The sequence below is a fragment of the Empidonax traillii genome, unplaced genomic scaffold (assembly GCF_003031625.1).
Source record: "Empidonax traillii isolate 1590-97213 ecotype Southwest subspecies unplaced genomic scaffold, ASM303162v1 scaffold97:size1219025, whole genome shotgun sequence".
NCBI lineage: Eukaryota > Metazoa > Chordata > Aves > Passeriformes > Tyrannidae > Empidonax > Empidonax traillii.
In genome coordinates, this window is record NW_020955290.1 from 135396 (window position 1) to 162044 (window position 26649).

At 36.7% G+C, this 26649-nt stretch overlaps 1 protein-coding gene across 1 annotated transcript in view; it reads left to right on the forward strand.

Moving 5' to 3' along the window:
* Positions 1-26649, forward strand: part of DENND4C (DENN domain containing 4C) — a 67230-nt gene that overhangs the window by 17761 nt on the left and 22820 nt on the right. Inside the window, exons 3-17 of the mRNA XM_027881841.1 lie at positions 5533-5785; positions 6729-6798; positions 7984-8153; positions 9726-9967; positions 10799-10865; positions 11507-11565; positions 12915-13059; positions 13401-13576; positions 17223-17323; positions 20050-20268; positions 22619-22764; positions 23841-23876; positions 24104-24234; positions 25326-25458; positions 25913-26119. Of these exons, the coding sequence (XP_027737642.1) occupies positions 5533-5785; positions 6729-6798; positions 7984-8153; positions 9726-9967; positions 10799-10865; positions 11507-11565; positions 12915-13059; positions 13401-13576; positions 17223-17323; positions 20050-20268; positions 22619-22764; positions 23841-23876; positions 24104-24234; positions 25326-25458; positions 25913-26119 (2155 nt within the window). The remainder of the gene's footprint in view (positions 1-5532; positions 5786-6728; positions 6799-7983; positions 8154-9725; positions 9968-10798; positions 10866-11506; positions 11566-12914; positions 13060-13400; positions 13577-17222; positions 17324-20049; positions 20269-22618; positions 22765-23840; positions 23877-24103; positions 24235-25325; positions 25459-25912; positions 26120-26649) is intronic.

The window sequence follows — 26649 nt, forward strand, 5'->3', positions numbered from 1 at the left end:
TAATGCTCATAGTAAAAGATACAACTTAAGAATGTATAAGGACATTTTAGAACTACTGGGGATATAATAAGAAAGAGAAAAGAGAGCACGGGTGGGAGTGCTGTTATGACTATGGCAAAATAAGGAATGCATGTGTTTTTCCTTAGTTACTAAATAAATAGTAAATAGTAGAGTAAAAGTCATGCATCTCTATGTAAGCTATCATGAGTTTATTTTTTTTCATTTATAAGCTTAAATGTATTAGGCATAAAGCCTATGTTTGCCATTTTTGGCCTGTAGTTTGAGTGCCAACTGACAAGCAGGGTCCAGTCAGGAGGAGACTGATACTGAAATCTTAGTAATGCAAGTAGTTTCATGGTACGACAGTTTTCTCAAAGAGTTACAGTTCATGTTAAATAATTAACCTGGTACATTCTAATTTCTGTTCATCTTGCTCATCTAAACTATGTTCTAATTGTCTTGAGCAAAACTGATTTTTAAAATAATCTTTTTCTATGGGTGCGACTGGCACTGCGAGAAGAGATGTTGCAGTGTGAAGTTATTCTTTGAATGGTAGTTCTAGCAGAAGGAAGAATTTTTACAGTAAGTGATTCTTCTAGGGAATTGCTGAACAATCAGTCTTTGGCATGTGGCTTTAAGGAAGCAACTTGACTAGCACATTTATCTTTGTGTCTCCCACAACCTTAGGAGCTTGAATGCCTGGGGAGATTTTGTAGGGATTACCTGCTAAACAAAATACACAAATAATTGGCTAAGATGGTGATATTGGGCAAATAGTATTTCTAGTTAGTATTTGATCTAACTAATGTGTCACTCCTGAAACATCATGGAAGGCTTTTCTCTCTGAGCAGTGATGAATATTTTCCCCTGGCTGTTCCTTTTATTTTGCACCTGTGTGCAAGGGATGGTTAGAGCAGTCTTTTTTGTGTATGTGAATTCCAATGTGTTCAAATGGAAGTGGCGTTTGAGTAAGAGATGTATGTACAGTCTGAAGGCTAGGTTATGTTGTTCTCTATTATTTTAATTAAAAACCCAAGTGTGACAGAATATTTTACCTTTAAGCCTGTCTGACATGCTAAGTGAACATAGTAGGTGGAGAAAGAGTACATCCTTTGTTGCCCTTTGAAAGGGTATAGTGCATAGTCCTGTGTCAAGGTTGTAAGTATTATATAAAAATGAGTTATTTTGTAGTCCAAGCATTCAGATGATTCTTGGTAAGTGTTTGTGTGTGTCTGCGTATTTCTTTCTGCTAGGGAAAGTAGTTAAACAAATGCTGTTTGAAGAAGAGGGAAGTTGGGGCTATGCTCTGCCATTTCTCTGCTATGTCCTTGAGTTCTATATTTCTCTGCCCTCTATCCTTGTTTCTTCCTATCTGTCCTCTGGTTCTTAAACTGAAATGTCTGTAATCTGCTACAGTGACTTCCTGCTGCAGGTGCTTACTTGAATATAGTTAGGCCATGTGCCATGCCTCTGGATGTTGCATTTCCTGGAATTAATTGGATTAATTATTGGGAAAAATATTAGTTGGAAATTATTTGGAAAAATAAAGGTTCAACCCAGGATAAGAGATCTCTGAGATCCTTTTCCTACATGTAGTTGTAAAATCTAGTATCTTATGCTTATATATCTATGAAACAATTCAGCTACAGTCATTCCATTGCTTTCCTAACTGATTTTTTTTTTGATGTTCCAGAAATAACAAGAGATTTGAGTTTTGTTTGTGTTTCGGTGCAGTGACACTTCAAAACATTTCACGTCTCTCTGTTTTTTGCTTGATTGAAATCCTTAACTTGAGTTAGGGATATATTAGAGCTCTTGTACTTCTTTTTTTAAACAGAAGAAAACCTTACAGAAATTTAGGTGGTTTTGAATTTGTAATACTTAGTGTAGAAAGGACCAAGGAAAGAATATCGAACTTATCTCAGGCAGAGGATCTTGTATTACCGAATAATGCAAAAGTTAGGTAACTTGCATTGTGTAAAGAAAGAAATGCCAATTTTTAAAAAAAAAAATCTTTTTTTTTTTTTTTTTTGTTTCAAACTAGTATGGGAAGCTTTAGATTGCTTAGTGATTCCATGAACCACCTTTGTGGTTCTGGGTATAAGGACACTTTTAATTCCTGTATACCTGTTTTCTGAAAGTCTGCAGGAGTATCAATTGAACAAATGATTTTTTTAATTGAAGATGTATTTCAGAAAAGAAAGTGAATGCAAATTTCAAGGAACTGGAATAGAAACTGGAAGATCTCTTAACAATGAGCATCTTCTATTGTTCCTTAAATCCCACCGGTGTGACAACTGCAGCTGGATGTTCAGAACAGCTTAGGGTAATAATAATGGTGAAACTAGTGATTCGTTCGTTTAGACAAATAGTAATAGTGGTGGCAGTAGAAATAAAAGAGAAGTCTATCTCTTCCCTTTGCTTGACCTACCATTTTTCTGACCGTCCTGATGCCTAGCATATATATATTAGTTCCTTTATCATTCAATGCTTGCAAACCTCTTTTTCTTAAATTAAATAGGAAGAGATGTTATAAAGGCTTATTTTGCATAAGAACTGTGAGCAGAAATATGGTTGTACGTAGAAGATGAGTCAAACTGGACAGCAGCCCTAGACACAATGCAAACTGCAACAGTCTGCCTGTTTTGAAATGGTTTTCCAGAAGGAAAGGTTGCTGTGATTTAAGGTTTTTAACTCAACAGCCACAAGAAGGTAGTATTTCTTCCTTCTAAACTCTTCTATCTGATGTGTTGAAGAATGCCTTTACATCAGTAAAACTGCTCATGAGAGAACTTCCACATACAATATCAAACAGCCTTACAAAGAGAGGATAAGATTTTTTTGGTCTTTCTTACAAAGAAGAGACCTAACATCTAGAGTAAAGTTTATATTTCATATATAGATTTATATTTTGCTTGAAATGAAACAGTATTGAAGTTGATAAAATATTGTAGCAAATAATGTGTACCTAATTAGGATCGAGGCCAAACTGTATGCTTAGAGAAGCAGGAAAAAAATCTAACCCTGATCAGTACTAATTAATCAAAGGCAGGTGCTGGGAAGTAGGAACAAGTAGGAATACACTTACACTGTCAGGGAGGATGTTACTTATAAAGGGTGCCATGTTCAGTATTTCATGCATCACTTCCAATTGCTTTTCTCTAAATCATTAAAACCATCGTTTAATTTGAGTGATCCATGTGTGGTGGTTTGCTTCCATTTGCTTGCAAATACAAAACCGCACCGTATGTAGCATGAAGTCAGGAAATGGTGTGGGTTTAATAATACTGCTCCAGTGAATATGTAGAGGTAAGTGTTACTTTCATTTTCATTTTGCTGTTGAGGAGAGGTGACCCTACTCTTACAGTCTTGAACACTGGTCAGGCCTTTAAGTATTCTTCTGAGAAAACTTGCAAATTTCCTAAATTGAACTGCTGGAATTGTCTGATTAATACTGTGTTCCTTCTCAAAGGAACACAGTATTGTTTCTGGAACAAATTTTTATTTTGGATTTTATTTAAAATACATGAAACTGAATTGAAACTTCTGTTTGGAGACTGCTCTGTTAAAAATTTTCTCCAGATTAAGATTCTGATTGGCAGTGATGTGAAAAGTTCATGTAAACTCTTTATGCACAATCAATGTGGCCTGAGAGCTTGCTGCCGTTGTAGTTGTTGGGATTCTGTTTTTGTTGGTTCTTTTTTAACTTCATGAAGTAGGTAACCCAATAAAAAGTGGAAAATACATGTTCTTCCAGAACATTACTTAGTTTAGAAATGATTTAATTAGCATGTACTTTCTCAGTACATATCTTGATAGGTAGTGCATTAAAACTAATGTTTCAGTTGGAAATGCTGGTATTAGGCTGGTTTTGAGCCTGAGATTACACATTGTTTTAAATGTTTTAAATGAGTCTGATGATCAGATTGTCTACAACTGAAACTCTTGTTGAAGATTATCATCCTACATGAACTAGTTGAGTAAATTTCTGTGAAAGCCTGGTAGCTACATCACTAAACTACCAACTCATGTGATTTCTTTGCTTTTTTAAAGTATTCTAGTTCATGTATATGATCAGTGCAATAACAAGGTATGTGTTCGTTCTGTTGAGTCAGAATAAACAGTAATATTTCTGTATTCCAGTTTAAAGACGGGAATAGTGTTTAAGTACTATTGAAAGTTTAATTATATATTTATTTTTTTAAAGTTCTGAGAATGATTGGATATGAAAAAACTTTCTTTTTTTTGAGCTTAGACACATAACTTTTTGAAGTTTTCAAATACATACTTACTTGTAGTATGCCAAACATTTAACCAAGGGTATTTTGGGACAGTAAATATGTATTACCTGCTTATTTTTTATTTTGAAATTGTGAGGGACTACGTGTGGGAAGCTGGAGATCACAAAATACAAGATGTTATTGTATTACCTTTATCCTTAATCTTGTAATGATGAAAACTGATTTGCAAGTGGAATTACTGTGTACATATTGCAGGGAGCTGAACCACTGGTTACTGGGGTGTTGAATGGGAGATAAAGCTTGCCCTTTAATAGCATCTGTGCATTAAAAATGTTCAGTGATGTTTGTTTTGACTTCCACATTTCTTCTCATAGTGACTTCTCAATAGCTTTATATTTGGAAGAGGAAAGCTTTAGCTCATTTAGCTGCTGTGAAGCTGTAAAGGCTTTTTCATTTTTTTGCTAAGAATACAGTGATCTAAACTAGTGATCTTGCTAAAAAAAATAAAATCCATGCAGCATGTAAATGTTGTTGTACAGCCACACAAGATATGTTCTAGGAGTACAAGCTACTGTAGTTATTATTTATTCCTTCTCTGCGGAGCAGAGTTTGAGTTTGTCTCCCTGCTCCGTTGTCCTGAGGAGTGTTATTCAGACTGTGAATGTCAGTTATTACTGTGTTTGGATTAATTTTTTTCCTGGAAAAATTCATCTAGGAAGCAGTCTACCTTGTTCTTTTCCAAGAGTATTTCTTAAAAACAAACAAAACCAAAGCCTACCAAAAAAACCTCTCCAAAAAACTCTGAAACAAAACAACAAAAACCCCAAAACAACCAATTGGAAACAAACAAACAAAGCCCCAAACCGAAACAAAATTCCTACCCACAAAAGAAAAAAACAGAAAAAGACAAGTTTTAAATGACTTACCAGACATTTTAGTGATGAAATTGTCAGGTGTCGTCTGGAAGCAACTTAAGGCTTACTTTGTATTTATTTTTCATTCATAGTGCAGCATTTCTACTAGTTCTATAACTAAATCCTTTTCAGTGTGTCTTGGTTTTTATTTTTCCATAATTCTCATTTATTCCCACAATTCTGTATAATTTTAAATATTTTGGAGAAGTTTCTTTAACCTCAAGTGCTGCATGATGAAAGATAGTATATAAAATGTACATTAGAAAGTTGCAATGATGACATAGAGTGCTAATGCATGGACGGTTTCTCTGAATTTGTCCAAGTAACTTCATATATATCTGAATGCACATCATACTATGTTTCCTTCATGTCTGCAGAGTTCTGTATGAAGGGAAGGAACGCATAATTGCAGGCTGCGAAGTGATCCAAGCTACTCCTTATGGTCGTTGTGCTAATGTGAACAACAGCTCAGCTTCTTCTCAGCGGATCTTTATCACGTATCGAAGGGCTCCTGCAGTACGACCTCAGAATTCATTGGCAGTGACAGATATCTGTGTTATTGTTACCAGCAAAGGAGAAACTCCTCCTCATACATTCTGTAAAGTTGATAAGAATTTAAACTGTGGTATGGTGAGTATTTATAAGCTTGAGTCGCTTTTTTTTCCTCTTTTTAACCCAACAAATACACCTAAAGAAGCAGCTTCTTGAACTTTTCTTAGCACTGTTGTAATTGTGTTCTATCACTACATTGTAATTCATTCTTCATAACATGTGTGAGTCTTCAGTTTTGTTGCCTTGATTTCCTGTCTTGTTGGAAATTACTGTTTCATACTGATTACTCATGTCTTTCATTTGCATATGCATGTCTAGGTGCTATTTAGGAGTAGTGCACTGGAATTTTTTTTTTTTTAATTATTATCTCTCCCCCACCCTTTGTTGATGCTGACAGTCAGGATGAATCAGAAACACTTTTTTCTTAGTTGTTAATAATGCTTGTCTTCCTAAGAAAGACGTAAGAATGATAATTACTGCTTACAGTTGCTCCATGTGCTTTGCTTTAATTGGTTCTCTTTTACCTAGTCTGTTTTGCATTTAGTTTACTCAGACTGGAATAAGTGGGTTTTTTGAATGGTAGAGCTTGTTTAGAGAAGCTGCAAAAATACTATGTCAATAACCCGTTTATGGAAGTATGATAGAAGCTTAAAGTGATGATTATTAGAATTTCAGTTCCTCAGTGAGGTTCCTGTAAGATTCTGCTTTTAAATAACCATAAAAATGTGAAACCACAAATTTGGCTTGTTCTTTTGTCGGAATAAATCAGGGAGTAATGTGGTGGGGTCATTATTTTATGTAAATCCTGTAATCTCTAAAAAAAATGAGAGAAGAGTGAAATCTCGTTTTTGTCATTTACATGCACTCTGTGGCCAACCAGACTGTATTTCTGTGTTCTGTAATGCTTTTTATTAAAATGTCTGACTTGTTTGTAAGTGGGAATATATTCTAGTGCTTATACTTGATTTCTGTTGCCTTTTGTTATCTTTGCTGGTTCTGAGATGAAACTTTTGTCTTCCAGTGGGGTTCCAGTGTATACCTTTGTTACAAGAAGTCTGTGCCAGTTTCTAACTCTTTAGCGTATAAAGCTGGTACGTAATTTTAGAAGCTGTCAAAACAGAAGGATTCAAATGCTTTGTTGAAATAGAATAATAATTTTAAAAGCTTAAGTACTGTCTGTTAGAATTTTGTTCCTAGAGGATGTCAGTTGAAATTAACTCCTATAATGCCTTCTTTGCTCTCTTCACTTTTTCCTGAGGCAAAAAAAAAAAAAAAAGTCTTAATGGGAATAGCATTTTCCTGTATTATTTTAGTTCTTATCTTGGCTTGGTAGATTAGAAACTTTAGCAGAAACCTTAGCAAATATTTCAGATGCAACAAAAGACAAAACTTGTGTTGGTGGTATTCGAGAAGGAGTACCAAAAAATTCTGTTCAGCTTTACTCATATTTCTTTTTATGTCTCAACATCTTTCATTTTATTTGAAAGTTAAATGTATTTCTTCCCTTCAGTTCCACAACTATTCTGTTGTTCCTTATTTGAGGAGATTGAAAAATATTCTGAACAATAAATGACAAGTCTGGCTTTTGTAAGTTTTTTAATGCATTGCTACAGATTTCTTTTTTGTTTTTGAAGAAACAAAAAAAAAAACTTTCATAACTGTTTCTGCTCAGCACTAAGTGCACCAAACTCCTTTGAAAGGAGTAAACTACCAAACAGAAGTGAAAAGTATAGATAATGAAGTCAGTGTACCATAAAACAAGCTAGATGAGTAGCAATAGTAAACCAATGTTTATGTGCGTATTTTCTACCAGCAAGAGTCTGAAAGCTGAATAAACAATTTGTTGAAACTGAACATAGTGACTTGAGAGCAGAACATGCAGTCATTTAGTTCATCCTGCATTCCATGAAGGTATTACTGCTGTTTTTACAGTAGATAATCACTTTCTTCATAGGAATTTCTTGTAATAAAATCCATTCCAGTGGCACATTTAAATAGCACATCAACCCAACTGGTTTGATGTAAAAATCTTCAGTGTGTACTGGTTACCAAAAGGTAAAATCAATCAGTAATTCATACTCTATTTTCAGATGGTTGTTACTGGAAACACTTAGTCTCACTGTCATATAAGAGACTTTCTTCTTTGCAGATGTAATCTTCAATTATGAAGTCCAGATAACCATCAGATCTAGCTATCTATTTTGGAAAATATATTGCTTACATTATTTAGGGCTTACAGGACAAATCCACTTACTTTTCCTTTTCCCATTCTTCAGGCTTAATTTTCAGATATCCTCAAGAGAACTATGAATCATTCCCACTGTCGGAATCTGTTCCTCTCTTCTGCCTTCCCATGGGAGCCACTATTGAGTGCTGGGACTCTCAAACCAAATATCCACTACCAGTGTTCTCAACATTTGTACTGACCTGCTCTTCTGCAGAAAAGGTATGGCTCCACACTGTGAACTTGTTTTTTTCTTTTATTTCAAATGGCTGTTATGGAGATAAATAGAGATTGTTTCTTTTGTATTTTAGAAATACTACAAAATAAATTGTTAAATACTTCCCCTCTAAAATTGTATTTCTTAAGCCTTCATGTAAGATGAAAGTAAACCAAAACAGGAAATCGATGGAAGAGTATGTGAGTATGTGCTGTTTAGTCCCATGTAGGCTGAATCAGATACCCTTAATAAAAGTAAAACTCACAGCACATGGATTTCCCTGTTGTTTCAAGGAAGGAGTTTCTGGGAATGGAATTGTACTCTGCATATAAAATAGAACTTAGGATGTGTGTTAGCAATGTTTAAGTTCTTAAAGTTTTCATATGGTTATGTTAAAAGCCACTTCTTTGTGAATTTGTGTAATTGGGCTCTGTGGGTGTTTATGCTCATGAATTGGAAACTAGTTACCAGAAAACAGGAGAGCAGGGAGAGAAAGAGTATGTCCTGAGAGGTGAATAAGTGAAAGATTCTAATGATCTCCCAAGACTAGTGATCCTTCTGAATTTGTATGAAGTGACAGATTCAGAACATGATCTGTCTTCTGAATCTGTATAAGGCCACCAACACACACAGGCACCAAAAAGATATTGCATGACTTGGCCCACATATGGGAAGGCAGTGTCTGCTGTACATAGACAGAGACTACAGGATTATAGGTACATCTGATGAAGCCAGAGAACCCTTACTTAGGATTGGTCTCCCAGGTGTTGTTTCAGCTTGCCAACTTGTGTGTGTCTGTGTTTGTGTGTGTGTGAACTGCATAAGGGAATAAGTGATTGTAATGTGTGATTATTTTTCTGTGGTTAATGAATAGCAGTTTGGCTCTGTTAGTGATAACAGCTCAACTTCCACTGTCTCACTCCCCTAATAAATTCCCTAATAGGAAATTTATGTATTTTTCCATTTCCAAATAGAAAAAAGATATTTCTCCAAAATATGAACACTTATTTTACAAGGAAGGATGCATATTTTTCTTACCATGTCCTTTTGCTAAGCTTGGCAGAATACTTTGGTTGATTATGAAACTTTGACAAATAGGAAACGAATATTGGAAAAGGTTTAACTTGATAAAATAAGTGAAATGAAAGCTAGAATAATTTTGTTGTTTAGTTTGGTAATGATAGGGGAATTTATTGAACACGAACATTTCATGAGAGTTGAGGGTTTGAGGGTTTTTTGGTTTTTGTTTTTTCTTTACCCTCATTGTTAATGGATAGAGTTCTGTCACGGCATGCAGTTTGGTTCCTTCCCTTCAATTTACTTATATACATATATAAAAGTATGAATATTTTATTTAGAAAAGTGCAATGAAAGTGGGGAAGAGAGACACGAGAGTCCAAACTATTTTGTTTATAAGGGTGCTTTCTGTGTTACGTAAATGAAAAGTCATTTCGTAAGGTACCAGCAAAAGCACTATAGGGTGTGCAAACAGGAAAGACTGAAGGATGCTTTAAAAGTTCTAACCCGATCTCTTGTTAAATACTGGGTATGCTTAGCTGTTTTCCTTCGTCTTTTAGGTATATGGTGCTGCTATTCAGTTTTATGAGCCGTATCCCCGGGAGCTGCTAACAGAAAAGCAGCAGTCGCAGCTGGGTCTCCTGACAACTGTAGAGAGGAAAGTGATTACTTCCAAGTCCATCAATTCGAACAAATGCATCTGCCTTCTCTCACACTGGCCTTTCTTTGAAGCATTTCGAAAATTTCTTATGTTCATCTACAAACTGTCTGTCTCTGGACCTCATCCTCTTCCCATTGAAAAGTATGTAGAACATTTCTAAAGTTGTTGTGGGAGTGTAGTTATCAGCTCAAGAAATCATGTGATTTATGAATGTCACACTTGCCTAGTTGGTATAGTTGATGCATCATCTTGCTTGCACTGTTTAGCTTATTTTGTACTGATAGAAATTATTGCTCTTCTGTTTAATAGTACTGGCTCTTGCAGTGCCAGCAAGTTAACTGGATATTACTTTGGATTTTCTCTTAAAATATGTCAGGTGTGTTTTCCTTTTTTTTTAGCTACATCAAACGCAGAAAATGGCTGAGCTGTGATACATGCTACATTTGCAGTCCTGCATTTTAGCTTAATAAGTATAAATTTCGGAATGCTGGAGGGTAGCAATGAGTATGTGTATCCAAGCACTGCAACTAACGCAGATTGTTTCTGTGTGTGTGTAAAACCTCTGCAGAGGATGCTTTTCAGGGTCCTTGAAGTTTACTGAAATACAGAGTTACTTTCAAAACTGTGAGACTGCTGGCAGTGAGGTATGTAGCTCCTCCTAGCGAAGTCTCTTTAAAAACTAGAGTGGAGTTAGGCTGCTTGGGATTTTAAATGGCTTGCCTAAATGCCCTTGTATTCTTTCCTTTGACATATCAGAAATTGTCAGTATTACTCACATTTCATGCTTGGAAATTGAATGGAGAGTCTTTGTTTCTGTTTCCGTTGGGCTCTTAAACATATCACAACAGTAAATAAATCTTAACAGCCTTTCTAAAACATGGTACAATATTAATTCCAAAATGTGGTTAACATTGTTTTGAGTCACTCATTACACCCTAGTGCTGGTTTGCTAACATCTTGTCTACTTTGCAGGCACATATCCCATTTTATGCACAATATACCTTTTCCTTCACCACAAAGGCCAAGAATTCTTGTGCAGGTAAGCAAAACATTTGCAACCATTTTTAACTCCAGTAACGGCAAACCCTCTTTCTTTGGTTTCTTTCTTTAGGCTTTTTGCTTGGCTTTGAATACCCACCTTCTGGAAAGGAACAGGGAGGAGATGATTGGGTTGACCTTCTGTCTTGTGAATATAAACCTGGAACAAGTTAGCAAAGGAGACACTTTCAGGCTTCAGGTGGTGTACGTGGCAGCAGTGTCCTACTTGCACTTCTAAAATTTCTGCCTCGTACTACCCGTCCTTGTATAGACACTATTTGTGTTATCTCACCGGTAGGGTTGTTTTCTAGGTTTCATGCACTTGTCCATCCACTGCTATGGGTCAGAGTCTAGTCCCCTGGGGCATTGTGTCTTGTGTTTCTCTGTTTAATCACCTAGCAGCCACGATGTCCAACCCTGAGTCACAGACAATTTTTTGTTATTCTGAGAGTTGTTTCAGTGACTGATACAAGCTCTGTTCACCTAGTGAGCATAAGTCTCAAAGATTGTCTCTGATATGTGACATTGTGTCTGTCTGCCAGGCAGTTCATGAGAGTATGGATATACATTTGTATTGGAATATTATACTGTATTACCTTTGGAGTTGTCTGTACCAATCACATACTACTTTATGTGTTTCAGCTTTCTGCCCATGATGCATTAATATTGTCACAGCCAGTTTCTACACCATTGCCATTAAGGTATCATTCATTACTAATGCTTTAAATGTATGCTACTTGAAAAATTCAGAGGCAAATAGTAGTCAGTTGTAGTAGGAAGTCAAGTATTGTTAGACATTCTAAACAGAAAGTTCAGTATGCATTTACAAGGTTATTGAATGTTGTCATCTGACATAAGTGTGTCCGTTTTGGAAGTGTAGTATCACTCATTATCCTGAAATAAATATGAATTAAAATATTATTGTAGGAACTCTGAAGGAAATAGAAGGTGGCTATGAGGAAAAAAATACATGTATTTAAAGATCTTGTATTTGAGAACCTGTGTAGTAAGCAGTTTTGTGGGGTTTTTTTAGTAGTATAGAGACTGTTGTTTTCGGTTTTTTCCTTTTTCGGATCCAAGAGAGACAATTACATCCAGTAGTTAGGTGAAATGTGTGAATGCTCAGGTGCACGTTTCAGAAATTCAAAAGTACACCTAAAAAATGGGTGTTTGTGATTGAAGGTTGATTGAAGGCAGTGTCAGTAAATACCGCCTGCATCTTCTGAGTTAGAGCTCCCTGTGATAGTGACATGAGGCTTTGTTTTGATGGTTTTGTTGACTTTTGGTTTGTTTTTAGGTTAAAAACCAAAATATTCTCCCTTTTTATTCTCTGCACCCCAAAACATTATTGTATAATATTCTTTATGCAGAAGAATCCCCTGTTTAATCACATCTGTTACACAGGTACTTGAGTGAAAAATCACAACCAGCCACCAAATTGCAAAGTAACATATAAGCAGTTTTCTAAGAACAGATTTTACGCCCCTGTGCTCTAATAGATGTCATTGCAATTTCTAAATGCATACAGTCCAAACAAATGAAATGGAGTCTAAACGGTAGAAACTAAACGCGTTTTGCTATCAAAATGGTGGATTAATTTTGCTTGACTTGTATTAGAATTCGATACTGTGATTCTAAGATCAGATGGATGCTCCAGTTCATGATTTTTGCCTGAGGTAACCCATCATACGAAACTGCTTGTGTTTGTGTTTGAATTAGCTGTTAACGAGTTAGATTTGTTTTACAGTTATGAAGACAAGATGCCTAGGTATCTATGAGAAAGAGTGCCTCAAACAACACAAATGCAGTGGTAGAATGGTTTAGTGTAACTTTCTTTAGCAATAGAATTTGAATTTGGCTTTCGTTGTGGTAATGTAAGTCTTATAATGACATGAGAACTGTTAGTTAGATAGTTAGGTATTTGATGTGAGGTAATATTAGTACCATTCAACTAGTTGATTCCAGCAGTTGTCAGAATTTTAATAGTACTGACTTTTTTTTTAAACCTGGTAACATTCTTCTTTTCTTCCCCTTTCCATGCACTCCTTAGTGGAGCAAACTTTAGCACTCTGCTTATGAATCTTGGACCAGAGAACTGTGCCACTCTATTACTCTTTGTATTACTAGAAGGCAAGATCCTGCTCCATTCTCTTAGACCAGCTGTGTTGACAGGAGTTGCTGAAGCTGTAGTAGCTGTAAGTACAAACTGTTCTGTACAGCAAGGAGAGAAATTGGTTTAAATACTACAGTTGTTACAAGGCTTTTTAAAATTAAAATTACTGATGTACTAGATGGTAGTTTTTCCTAGCAACACCATTTAATTCAAGTGCTGTAGCTAATAACTGTTAGGTCATAATTTTTGCATATCTAACTAAGAGATGTGCTGTATATAGGTTATCAAATTTGGGGACATTTTTCTGACAGTATTGCAAAGCTTTTAGCAATTTCATTTCAGTGTGCTGCATGTTACTTCTTGATTTTTATTATACAGTATCCGTTCTCTTGTTTTATTGTGCTATTTTAATTTTTCCTTCAGATGATATTTCCATTTCAGTGGCAATGTCCATATATCCCTCTCTGTCCTTTGTCTCTGGCCACCGTACTCAGCGCACCAGTTCCATTTATTGTTGGAGTTGATTCACGATACTTTGATCTGTACGATCCACCACAGGATATTGTTTGCGTTGACTTAGACACAAACATGGTGTACATGTAAGTTCTGTGGAGATTTTACATTTATCTGTAGATGGAGAGATTGCTGAAAATCTCAGGAGATAAAATTGTTAAATGCTCTTTTATCCAGTATGGTTTGTTTCTTACTGTCCCCTGTGCTTTTTCTCATTTCTAATGCTTCACACCAAATTAAAATTTACAAAGTCAAGGATCAACACTTGGTGCTTCCTATAAAAATGTGATGCAGATGTTGCTGTAAATTTAGTAACAATGGTAAGTAAATAAGGAAGGGGTTGTCACCCTGTACTTGGCATTGATGAGAATGCACTTCAAATCCTGTGTTCAGTTTTGTACCCCTCATGACAAGAAAGACATTGAAATGCTGGAGTGAGTCCAGAGAAGGGCAGTGGAGTGTCTGGAGCACAAGTGTTTTGAGGAGCTAGGGTATTTAGTCTGTTGCAGAGAAGACTGGAGGAGACCTTACTGGTCTTTACATACAACTGCCTGAAAGAAGGTGGTAGTCAGGTGGAGATCGGCCTCTTCTCACAAGTAACAGGCAGCAGGGTGAAAGGAAATGGCATCAAGTTGCACTAGGGAAGGTTTAGATTGGGTAGTAGGAAAACATTCTTCACTGAAGGTCAGGCATTGGAACAGACTGCTTAGGAAAGTCTTTAAGTCACCAACACTGGAGTTTTTAAAAGACATGTAGATGTGTTTCTTGCTTTAGTGGTGAATGTGGTTTCATGGTATTCTTCGCAGTGTTAGGTAAGGGATTGGATTTGATGATCTTAGAAGTTTTCTCCAACCTAAACAAACATGAATGCTTCAGGACCCTTCATGACAGATCCTGATGCTATCTTGCACTTGGACTATTTTAAGTTAGTGTTAAAGAATTTTTTCTCAAGTTACAGGGACGATTTTTTTGGTGAGATCAAGCAAGCGTCTTAATTCTAAAATATTTTCAATTAATTATTAAATTTTTAATACTTTTCTTAAATTGAAGGTATTGTGTGAACAGTTTCTTTGCACCTTCTTGAGGAGAGGCTAATTCAGAGCCTGGTTTTCTGTAATGTGAGTACAAATAACTGAGTTGAAAATTTAGTTTTTTGAGATGTCTAGTAACTTCTATTAATTACCTTTCTATTTTAAATAGATCATAAATAGAGGTGTCTAAGCTAGTTCAAGGTGAGGGTGAACACCACTAACTAAAGTGCACATCTTTTCTCTGTGAAAATTTAGTTTTTCTTAATGTCACTTTTTAGTGAGATTTTAAATAATTAATTATATTAATTAAAATGAAAATTTATTTAAATTTAATTTATTACTTTAATTTAAACATTTCGTTTTGCTTAATATTACTTTTTAACTCTCATATTTTGCTTTTACTAACTTTGAATTAGACTTAGTCATTTGTTCTGTGGGTCAGTGGAATGCTTGATTTCTGTTGTCTCAGAAAGAGCCTTCCTCTACTGATGCAAATGTTTCCTTTGTGTTACTGAAGTGCTTTATTTTATTAGTAACTTTACAGGAAATGGTGAACAGTGGAGCAGATTTGGTTTATTTTTTTTATTTTCTTTTTTTTCTCCTTCCCCTAGGTACACATTAGAAACACTGCAAAATGCATTTTCATCACAGTATTGCATTATGACAGTTTGGTATATTTGGTATTAATGCCGCCAAAAGAATAATTACAGGTGTTGTGAAAGAGGAATGCTTTGAAGAAAGTCAAGGAAGATACCTTATTTATTTGAAGATATTTGCAGTGAAAAATGCTTCAGTGTTTTTCTTCATAAGTTGAATGGAAGTTGAAGATTGGGTTGCAGAAAAAATTGAGTAGAAACAGGAAATTTCACAGGGAGATAAGGATATCAAGATTCTGTTGAGATGACTGTTAGAAAGACCAAAAACCAATGTTACTTGGATTGGTTGTTTTACTAAAACTCTCTCTGAGACAATCAACTGCAAAGACTTTCGCATCTTTTTTTAAAAAAAGTCCATTTTTGTTTTAAAAGTCCATTTCTCTTTCAATAGTCAAGTGATCTTTTTTTTTGCTGCCCATTTTGCGTTTATCTGTATGCCATTTTTGGCTCTCAGAGAAATTTGACATCTGTAACATCTGACTTAGGCAAATGTGAGATGTTGGTACCTTCTTTATAAAACTTTTTCAACCTGGAAATTAATATATCTTTCAGTTTTGGAGATGTGTAGACAAACCCAAATGTCCACAAAGCACTTTGTGTTGAGGATCATAGAGAATTCTGAAATACTGTGTTATTAGTGAATAAAGATTAATGTTTCATTCACTTTTTTCCACATCTATTTCTGCCACTTTTTATTTCAGTGGCAATGCTGCTTGCTTTTTTTTTTTTTTTTTTTTTTTTTTTTTTTTTTTTTTTTTTTTTTTTTTTTTTTTCTTTTTTTTAATGTGTAAAAGCATTTAACAGCACTGTTGCTGACCTGGAAATACCGCTTAATAGAAAAATAACTTTTGAAAAATGCAGTATTTTCTGGTATATCAGTCAGTCTGTGTCTTTCTAGAGCAAGTTTGCTGCTATGCTGAAAAATACTGAAGACCTTTTATTCATTCAATATCTTCCTTAATGCTTTTTTAAAAAATTTTTTTCAGCTACCTCTGTGAAACTTAACATTGAAAGCTCATTGAATAGCCTTTTTAGGACAAAGGTTTGATAGCAGGATTTTTTCCTGACATTTTTGGAATGATACCACCTATATTATTTATAGGCTTGCAGTTATTGTGGGGGAAGAATGAGCAAAGGCATCCATAAACATGCACTTTTTCTTTAACTCCTGAAATTTTGTCTTCCTTCCTAAGATATTCCTGTACTGATTTGCCATTAGGGCAAATAGTAATGGAACAAGGATCTCAAAAATGCAAATTGCAAAACCAACTAGTGACAGTATCAGCTTGGATAGTAATAACTGGTTTGGTCTCATGGCCACAAGGTTTGATGTACTCTCTGTACTAGCAGTTCTCCGCCATCTTCTGCCTTCCAGGAGTTCTTGGAATTTACTCCCTACTGATCTCTCTTTATATCCTACTGCTTTAAAGTGGTCTAGCATTTTATCTCTTCTTGTTCTTAAAGAACATGATCATTGTTTAAGGCAGTTTACTCCACTGTTTAATTAACCAAATAATTTTGCAACTATGAACTCAATTCCCAGTCTTCCTAGACCTGTTGAAGATGGGACTGAGTTGCCATAACCGTAATCCAGTGTACCATATGACCATAAAGTTACCAAATTATCTTGCAGCATTTTGCCATAACAATTTCATGCTGTATTCAGGACTGCCTTTATTTATACAGTATGGGATGTTAATGATAGAATAGATTTTGCACAGTACTTAGGTATAGTAACAAGACTGATAGAAAAATCTGAAAGGGAAATCATCTGAAAGGTCTAAATCAAGTCTTAATCTACATCCTCCTTACAGATTGGACAAAACTCTACTCATTACTCAATTTATACTGTTCTGTATCTGAAGAATGAAATTCTGATTTATGTCACTCCCATTTCTTTTTCTTTGTAACAAATAGGGACAGTGATAAAATTTCAAAATAATGTTTTTTAGGTACTGCCTGCTGTAAATGAAGAAAACTAAGGCTGTTGAATTTTTTACACTAACTGTATTTTATATGTCAATTTTTTCTCTTCTCTGTTACAGATCAGATGATAAGAAGGGCACCAACTGGAAGCAGTTTCCCAAAAAGCCATGTAAAAGTCTGCTCAGCACCTTAAGGAAACTGCACCCACAGCTAGCAGCAGGTGAAATAGAAAAAATAAAATGAATTGTAATTAGTATATATATGTAAGGACTTCCTTCTATCACATGAGGTGTGAATTTTATTTTTTAGACTCTTTTTTTTTTCTGTGACTTCTTAAAATTTAAGTGTTTTTTTTTTTAGCGTTTACTCATGGTCATGTCCAGACTCCCATCCACCAGCACCCCCAGGTCCTTCTCAGCAACCATCTGTTCATCCTCTGGATTGTATTGGCACCAGAGGTTGCCCCAGTCCAGGTTACAGCATCTTGCACTTGATCTTAGAAGATTCCCATGGGCTCATCTTCTTGAGCTTGGCCAGGTCTCTATGAATGGCATCCTGTCCTTCAGGTGCATCAACCGCACCACTCAGCTTGGTGTCATCTGCAGATTTGCTGGGGGTGCACTCTGTTCTTCTGCCTGTGTCATTAATGAAGACATTAAATAACACTGGTCCTAGTACATATCCTGAGAAACACCACTTGGCGCTGGTGTCCATCAGGACTTTAAGCTGTTGACCGCTGCCATCTGGATGCCACTGTTCAACCAATTTCTTACCCATCTAACAATCCACTCGCCAAATTCGTCTCTTTCCAATTCAGAGATGTTGTGGGGGACTGTGTCGAAGGCTTTACAGAAGCCCAGATAAATGACGTCTGCAGCCCTTTCCTTTTTCCACTGATGTAATCACTGCATCATAGAAGGTCACTAAGTTGGTCAGGCAGGACTTGCCCTTGGTGAAGCTGTGCTGGCTGTCTCAAATCACCTCCTGGACCTCCATGTGCTTCAGCATAGCTTCTAGGAGGGTGTGTTCCATGACCTTCCAAGGCATGGCTGACGGGTTGGTAGATCCCAGTGTTCAGTACTGGTGAATTTCTTAGATAATGACTTTTCTACCAAAATAACGGAGTAGCTAAATTTTGACAAAGTGTTTTGACAAAGTAAAAATAAAAACCAACCATCTTCAGCCTAATGACTTGGACAGATAAGGGCAAAGTTCTAACCAACCTAACAGTTTTCAGCTATTGCTTCTTTCTAACTGTAGATAGGTTCTTTCAGATAATCTGACTCAGGGTGTTAGGTTACATCATTATGGGGAAGGAGACGATGATAGCCTCATAGATACACAAGATGTACAAAATTTGTAAATTCCAGAAACAGAAAATGGTGGTTTTAGTAATAAAAAGTGTGAAACATCATTTTCAGCAGTACTTGTTGCTGAGTTTTTTTAAGAATGCAGGAATAAACTCTGAATGTCACCTTTTTGTTTCTACCCTTTGGCACACTAAAATGTTAGAATTTTTGTCAGAAGAATTGTTTTAGATGTGCAGTCTTCAGAACAGGGAAAAGATGGTGTCACTTTAGGTCACCTAAAGAATCACCAGCAAAGATATCAGAAAAAGCAGGTTTAATATAAAATTTGCGAAAGTACAATGAAGTTCAGTACCAAGGTTCACTCCATTACTTACTACATGGGTGAAGCATGCAAAGGAAAATCGGGTTAGAATCAAAGCAGAATGATTTTATCAGGGACTGGCAGTACAAAGGAGCAAGGGAGATCCTACTAGACAAGAGGTGCACAGAAGATCCCCTTGCTGTCTAAACCCCTGATGGAGCCTAGGTGCAACTGAGTCTAAACTTATCCCTAGACTAAGTCCAAACTAAGAGCTAAGTCCAAACTAAGGCCCAGGTTTATGTCTAAATGTGTTAACAGCACTTAATCACTGACTAACATTTACAGAGTTACTTAATAGGATTTACTGTAAGCACCACAGTAAATTAATTACAGATCTGAGATGGAAATACTCATACTATACTTGCTACTGGGTGTTTAAATCTCTTCACACATGCATTCAACAGACACAAAGAATTGTGTGCAAAGGTATGTCTATCTGTTAAAAATTCACCTTGAGTTCAGTGAGATACTCAATGTTGGATGCCTTGGCAACCCGCAGTGGATGACAGGTTGAGCCTTAAGGAGTGTGGAGGTATTAGCCCAGATCCTGTTGGCAGCTTTTGATTATGATCCTTGGAGTATCGTGAACTGGAGAGCTCGTGAGCTCCAAGAGGTCCCACTGAGAAGGAGGTGCTGGTGCAGTCTCAGCGGCCCAGGAGACCTCAGAGGGCTTGGCTTAGGACTCGACTTCAGAGTGTTACAAGACGGTCTGTGGTTGTCCTTCCCTCAAAAGTCCAGTTACAATAATATTGTTCGGCTCAGGCTATGAGTCAGGCAGATAGTGTTCCAAGGCTTTCCATGAGGCAACAGCTGTTCTTTAGGCAGCAGCAGTTGCTGAGAACAGACAGTGTTTCTGATAAGCTCGAGGGGAGCTTAACTGCTCAGGAGTCATTAATCAAAGCCAAGGTCTGAAGAGAATTCCTGAGGAGACTGGAGATTGTAGAGCAGCCCAAGAAAAAGCTGCTTGGGTGCAGGGAGGGGACACATGGTGTTTTGAGTTTGTGTTGATTTATTACTGATAGATGACATTCAGTTGGGCATAGAATAATATTAACTGAGCTGACATCCATCCTCCTTTTATGTCCCAAACTGCTGCATGAGGTAGAGAAACATACAATCAACTCTTGCAGTAACCTGCCTTTTGTGTGGGCCAGTTAAACTGAAAAATAATTATAGGAGTTCTAGTGCTTGTCATTTCTGAACATGGGCAGGTAGAAAAAATTTTTAAATGCACTGAATTTTTAATAAAGGACTGTACATGTTGTTCATTGCTAGTTCACAGGAAAACTCAAGAAGGCTCTGCAGTGGAAATGACTCCTATAGAGGCAGATTTCTCCTGGCAGAAGAAGATGATAGAACTCGAGATGGAGATCCAGGAGGCTTTTCTCCGTTTCATGGCATCTATTTTAAAGGGTTACAGAACATTCCTCAAGCCAATCACGCAGGCACCTTCAAATAAAGCAACTGCTGCTGATTCCTTGTTTGATCATCAAGGTGAGAGTGAGGCAGACCAGCTGCTGGTAATGTTGACAGTGTTACAACTCTAGAGCTTAGGAACTGCCTAAGTTTAAAAGGCCAGAATTCCCTTTAGTTGTGCCATGTATCTGTGGCAATATTTGGAATTGCAGCTGTACAACTGTATAAAGTTGAACTGTTAAAAGTTGCTTAGAACACAGATATATAGACATAGAAGTGCAGGTTTGCACTAGCTCTGGTATTAAAAAAGTTTTCTTTAGGTAGCATGATGCTCTCTCTTCATGGTATATTCTTTAAGGACACCTCTTGGGAATGCAAAAATATTTCTCAATTTCTACAGAGCCAAAATGCTTAAAGCCCAGTAATGAAGAATGAAGTATTGGTCTTGGTATAAATGGGAAAATATTAGAAAATGGGGCAAAGATTCAAAACTTAATAAAGCAATAGTCAGCAAATGTAATTTTCCTCATCACTGTTAAGCTTTCAGATCTGTTCATGAGTTGAATACTACATGAAATGTCACAAGTGTTTTGTTTTTTATGTGTGTCGTGGTTTTGCTCTGGGTCAATTTGCTTTCCACCCCCCACACAATTACTACCAGTTGAGAGAAGGTTTTTTCAGACAAAAGAGAGACAGGATTTGGGGAAAATATTATAAACATTTATTACTAGTAAAACAAAAACTACTAATAAATTAAAAACTAAAGAACTATATCTACAACAATTTCTACTCAAGTTGAAGTGCTATATATTTACAGAAATACTTCTTCCCCTTTTTTACTAGTCCAAGGAGAAGAAGTAGTCTCATTCTCTATTTTCGGAGTTCCAGCTCTCTCTCTCTAGTAATAGATCTTCAGTAGCAGCAGTATTCTCGTTGCAGCTGGAACTTTTTCTCTCTCTTTCTCGCTCTGTGTTGGCTTTCAGGGCTGGGCTTACCCCCCTCCTGGGCTAAGACCGAAGGCTGGGGGTTACTCAGGTCCCGAAGGGTTTTCCTTCCATAGGCTTGCAAGGGGACACTGGCTTACTATGGATCTTCTTCCACAGGGTTACAGGGGATAATGGCTTAAGAGTCCACCCCTGTTTCCCTATGGAGGTCCCTCCCCATGGGAGAACAGTCCTTGATAGATTTCTTGGCATGGGTCTAGCACGGATCCACACACACACGGATCCCAACATCTCACATGGGCCGTCTCGCTCCAGCATGAGATTTCTCAGGGTCAGAAAATCTTCAACAGCAGTATGGATCCACACACACACGGATCCCAGTATCCCACCTGAGTCGTCACTGCTCCAGCACAGGTTTCCCTCAGGGTCACAAATCTCCACCAGGACTCTGCCTCACTTCAATCCTTCTCATGAAGTCTCAGTTCTCTTTGGTACATCCACAGACTCCTCTATCAGCCGCATGGGGGGTCTCCTTATTCCAACAAACTTTTACAAGTAGCAGGGATTACTTTTCCTTGCTGAGGAGAGAGAGCGAAAAGGGGGGGGGGGGGATGGGAAACAAGTCCCCCCTTTGGCACTTTACTTTTCTTGCTGCAGTTTCGGCTGCCAGCTTCGACCTTGGAAGCTCCATTATCTTTCGGCTGGAATTCTTCCACAACCGTTTCTGTCCAAGCAGTTCGTCTTTTAAACCTTTTTTTCTTCACTCTCTTACAAGAGAGAAGGGAGGACTTCAGTGCTGCACCTGCTCCCCCCACCCCGGCCCAAGCCAGGGGAGGAGGGAGTCTGGCCCTGCTCGGGCCCGCTACTCCTCTCCCCTACATGGCTGCTGCCCCTAATTTCAACTGCGCAAACAAACCTTCTCTTCCATTTTCTTGAAGATGAAATTAGCAAAGGCGTCACTGGACTTTTGATTGGCCTTTTTGTCCGGAAATTACCTGGACAAAACCATCCTCAGCCCCAGGGATGGGCTGGTGGGCAAAACCACGACAGTCTTTTGGTGTTGGTGGGATTGATTTTTTTTAATTACTGGATGACAGATATGAGAAGTGATTTTTATTCAGTGGTTTGGAGAGCCTTAAATGTTATCATTTAAGGCCCATTACCTTTTAGGATAAAATAATATTTTTTTTAGTTTTTTTAACTGTTAATGCTTTTGTTGAGGTCATATTCTTTTTCTTGCACAAAGAGTTAACAAACACAGTAAGCGGATTACAGGGGGGTGATTGATTGTATTAACTATGGTAAAAAAATAGTTTATTTTAAAAATGCTGTTTTAATCTTCCAAATGCTAGTTGTTTTTATTGCTTAAGCCAATACTTTATGTATTAGCACCTTAAATATTTTATGTAGACAATTTATGTGTTCATTTCGTATAGAAGTCATACGGAACTGGTATTTAGTTATGTGTTCCCTTTTATAACCAGGGTTCTTAAAAAGCAGAGACCGTGCCTATACCAAGTTCTACACGCATCTCACCAAAACACAGATATTCAGCCGCTTTATTGAAGAGTGCAGTTTTGTGAGTGACAAGGATACTGGCTTGGCATTTTTTGATGACTGCATAGAAAAGGTGAAAAATGTAGCAATAAATTATATGCTTCTGTTCATTTTGTGTTTTTGTCCTGGCTTTTAGTTGAGAAGGCAGATACCCTTTGCAGGAAGTGTTTGAAGGGATTGGAATTCTTGGTGGTTATTGCTTAGTCATGTTTTTCATCTTCTGAATGGTCATAATTTTCTGTGTTATTGCAAGAAATTTTGATTAAAGCCCTGTAGGATTTCAATCCATAAGATAGTGCAAGAAATGCCATCTATGTCTTCCCTGTAAATGTTAATTATCCTCCCTCTAATATGGAATTACTACCAGTGGTCATCTATGGTGGTGTTCTTTTCACACAATTTTGACTTAAAATGTGCCTAGTGCTCCAGTTATTGTCAAAACTGATTTATATAAGTAGGTTCCCCTTTTGTTGCATGTTTGTTATAGGAGAAGGATTACTATATCCTATTCTTTTTTTTTTTTTTTTGGTGAAGTCTCATCAGTATGGTTCTGGTCTAGATGGGTCATGGAATTTACAGCTTCATTTTTAAAATAACAAGTTTGGAATATAAAAGGAGCTAGAGAATTCTGTTTATTTTTTAAGGTGCATATATATGATTCTTTCTGGGCAGAACCTTCATTTTAATATACCATATTCTTATAGACTGAGTCTTTGATTCAGTATTGATTCTAATCAAATTAACCTTCATGAAAAAACCAATAGAATAAATATTTAAAAATTTATTTGCCTCTATTTTTCTCACTCTGTATCTAGACAATACTTACTTAATAATTGGATATTTTTGCAGGTCGTCATATTGAAAATATCTGCAAAACAGCAGTATTTTTGATCTAAACTAAAAGAAAGCAGTGTTCTTTTAATAGATTTAGGGTTTTGTATTTGGTAAATAATGTCAACAGATTGAACACATACTGATTACTGAGTTCTTTACTGAAGTATTTGAAAAACAGTTTAATTGCTTCTACAGTAATACAGAAATTTTGTATTTCTTCTGTAATACTTCAGTAAATGATGCTGCTTTAATACAATTATTTAGGGGGGTTTTTTGAGTTGAGAAGAAACTCCTTTTTTTTTTTTTTTTCCCCAGCTCTTTCCAGATAAAGGAACAGAAAAAGGAGAGAAGGTACTTCATCCTTCAGAATGTTTAGGAATATCTGATCATGAAATAAAAATGGAAAGACAAGGCTGTGGATTTGGTATTTGAGTAATTGGAACAAGTATAACTTAGATATCTAATCAAATACAGCATATATTAAATATATTTTTACATACTCTAACATAATTGAAGTTAAGAGGACGTTTCTGTTACAAAGCCAAACTCTGTACTTAGTGTACAAACTCTGTTTTCAGGTTGATGTAGATTCTGTCGAAGATGCACGGTTGATTGAGCTTGATGAGTCACTAAAAAGTGAACACACAGTGTTCATAATGCCACCAGAGCCCCCTGCTGATGATGGACAGGACCGAGTGCCAAAATACAGGTACAAGTTAAACAGCCACCTGGAGTGAAACTATAATGCTTATGATATTTAACAGGGCAGATGTTCCATGTTGGTGCAAGACTTGCTTTAATACAATGTTTAGAAGAACCCTTAAAAAGATAGGAGTTGCCCACATTCTGGTAAGTTTCTAAAGTTCTAGAAGTCTGGGTGTTTTGTATGTATATTTGAGGGCACGTGGATTATGATATTAATTTTTCAGTAACTTCTTGCCGACTTCATAGTAATACCTTTCTACATTTATTTAATGTCTTTCTTCCTGTTGGAGCCATTTATGCGTATTTAGTAGCTAGTGCAGTGCACTTTATTCCACGTTGGTAATGATGAAAGGTGGGTTATGAATCTACCCAGTACCATTGATCTGCAGATGATGAACCAAAACAATAAAACATCCGCTCTTCAGATTTCTTGAATTCAGTCTTTTTCAGCCCTGTGCAGAAAAGTATGGAGTTTCAGACACTGTAGGTATGATTTTTTTCCTATCTCTCTTGGAGATCATCAAGATTCTGTTTTCAGCTGTTGTTCTTGTTGATCATCGTCTGTGCTTCCCTGACCTTCATGACCTGGATAGCAGTCTGTTTCTTATTTAAATTATCTCTGGATATTTAATATCTAAACCATCTTCTTGTGGTATCTTTGTGAATAAGGCTAAAAAGAGCTTACTGTCTTCCTTTTTTCCCCCCTGTTTTTTTATTCTCCTGTTTGTCAGTTCTAGGAGAATAAAAAAAAGACGACAAGAGGGCACAGGCTTAAGCTCTGCCATGGGAGGTTTAGGTTGGATATTAGAAAGTTCTTTCCAGAGAGAGTGATCAGGCATTGGAATGGCCTGCCCAGAGAGGTGGTGGATTCACCGTCCCTGGAGATTTTTAAGACGAGGCTGGATGTGGCACTGAGTGCCATGATCTAGTAATCACAGTGGGGTTGGATCAAGGGTTGGACTTGATGATCTCAGAGGTCTCTTCCAACCCAGTTAATTCTATGATTCTTTCCACACCAGTGTCATTGCATGACTTTCCTGCTGTGAGCAGGTATGTGAAATATTTTTTTTTTTTTTTCTTTAATCAACTATATAGCTATAAGAACTTCCCACGACTAGATTTCAAGCTCTTTGACAGGCCACAGGAGCTCAAACTTTCCTTCAGCAGACACGCAGCTGGAAGTAGCATTTCAAATAGTCCAGCGCTCATGGCAAAGAGGACAAAACAGGTCAGATGAGTCTCACTGTAATCACTGTATGAACACTGAAAGATAGGAATTTTTTTTGGTTATACTGCCACTACCTATTTATACTGTAAGTTAATTTGTTAGAGGTTTGGTCTTTGTAACTCTTGAGAATGAACACTTGCACAAAAAAAAGAGAAGAGAACAGATAAACAAATTAGAATCTGAGATTACAGTGTATTGTCAAATGCATTTTTAATCTTTAGACTGTAATATAAAATTAAAATTAATGCTTTAATGGGGAAAAAAAACATTAATCCTGATGCTGGTTTTTGCTTACAGAGTGTCTTAATAATGAGAGTGATAAGAAGGAATTTTCCATTGAATGTGTGAATTATTATTAAATTCTTAAGAAGCCAGTATCTGAGCTAGTAATGACTTCTAGATTCAGGATGTTGTATCTTTTGTCTGCTTTTTTTGTTTTGTTTCACCCTCACAGGAGATAAAAACAGCTCATAAATTAGCCAAGAAGTATTACGTAAGCCCCCCACAGTGGGCTAAGTGTCTCTTCAGTCACAGTTACAGCCTATGGTTTATTTGTCTGCCAGCCTATGTCAGAGTTGCACATCCCAAGGTCAAAGCACTGCAGCAGGCATATGATGTTCTAATTAAAATGAGGAAAACCGATGTGGAACCACTAGATGAGGCAAGTGCAAATAAAAAAAAGCTACCATGAGCATTGAATAGGGCAGAAGGTGCAAATACAGTGTGTTTCGCTGCCACCACCAGGTTAAGCACACTTACGGTTTGACCTTTTCTAAAGCCACTTTAAAGTCATCTCAAATAAGTCTGCTTAACTTGGACAACTGGAAGTTACTTTCCTTCATCATCCCCAGCATAGTGTTAGCTGAGTTATATACTCCAGCTTAGTGTTGCTAATCTTCTCCCAAATGACTTCCAGAAGAAAGTTCTTGAATATCCCAGTTTTTAATTTGATTTAATGCTTTGCAGCCATCTTGCACTGTTGGGATAATGGGTTTGCGTGCAGCATACTATTCTTTCAGTAGTATCCACAGGCATACAGCAACAAGTTATCCCGATCTTCTCAGGGGTGTTTCCTTACTTCCTTTATTTCTCGAACAAAAGAGCCAAAAGGAGAAAAAAATCAGCATACTCATCAATGTGACTGCTGATGTTATTTCAGCTCCTGTGATTTCCTCTTCGGGCTTAATCCCT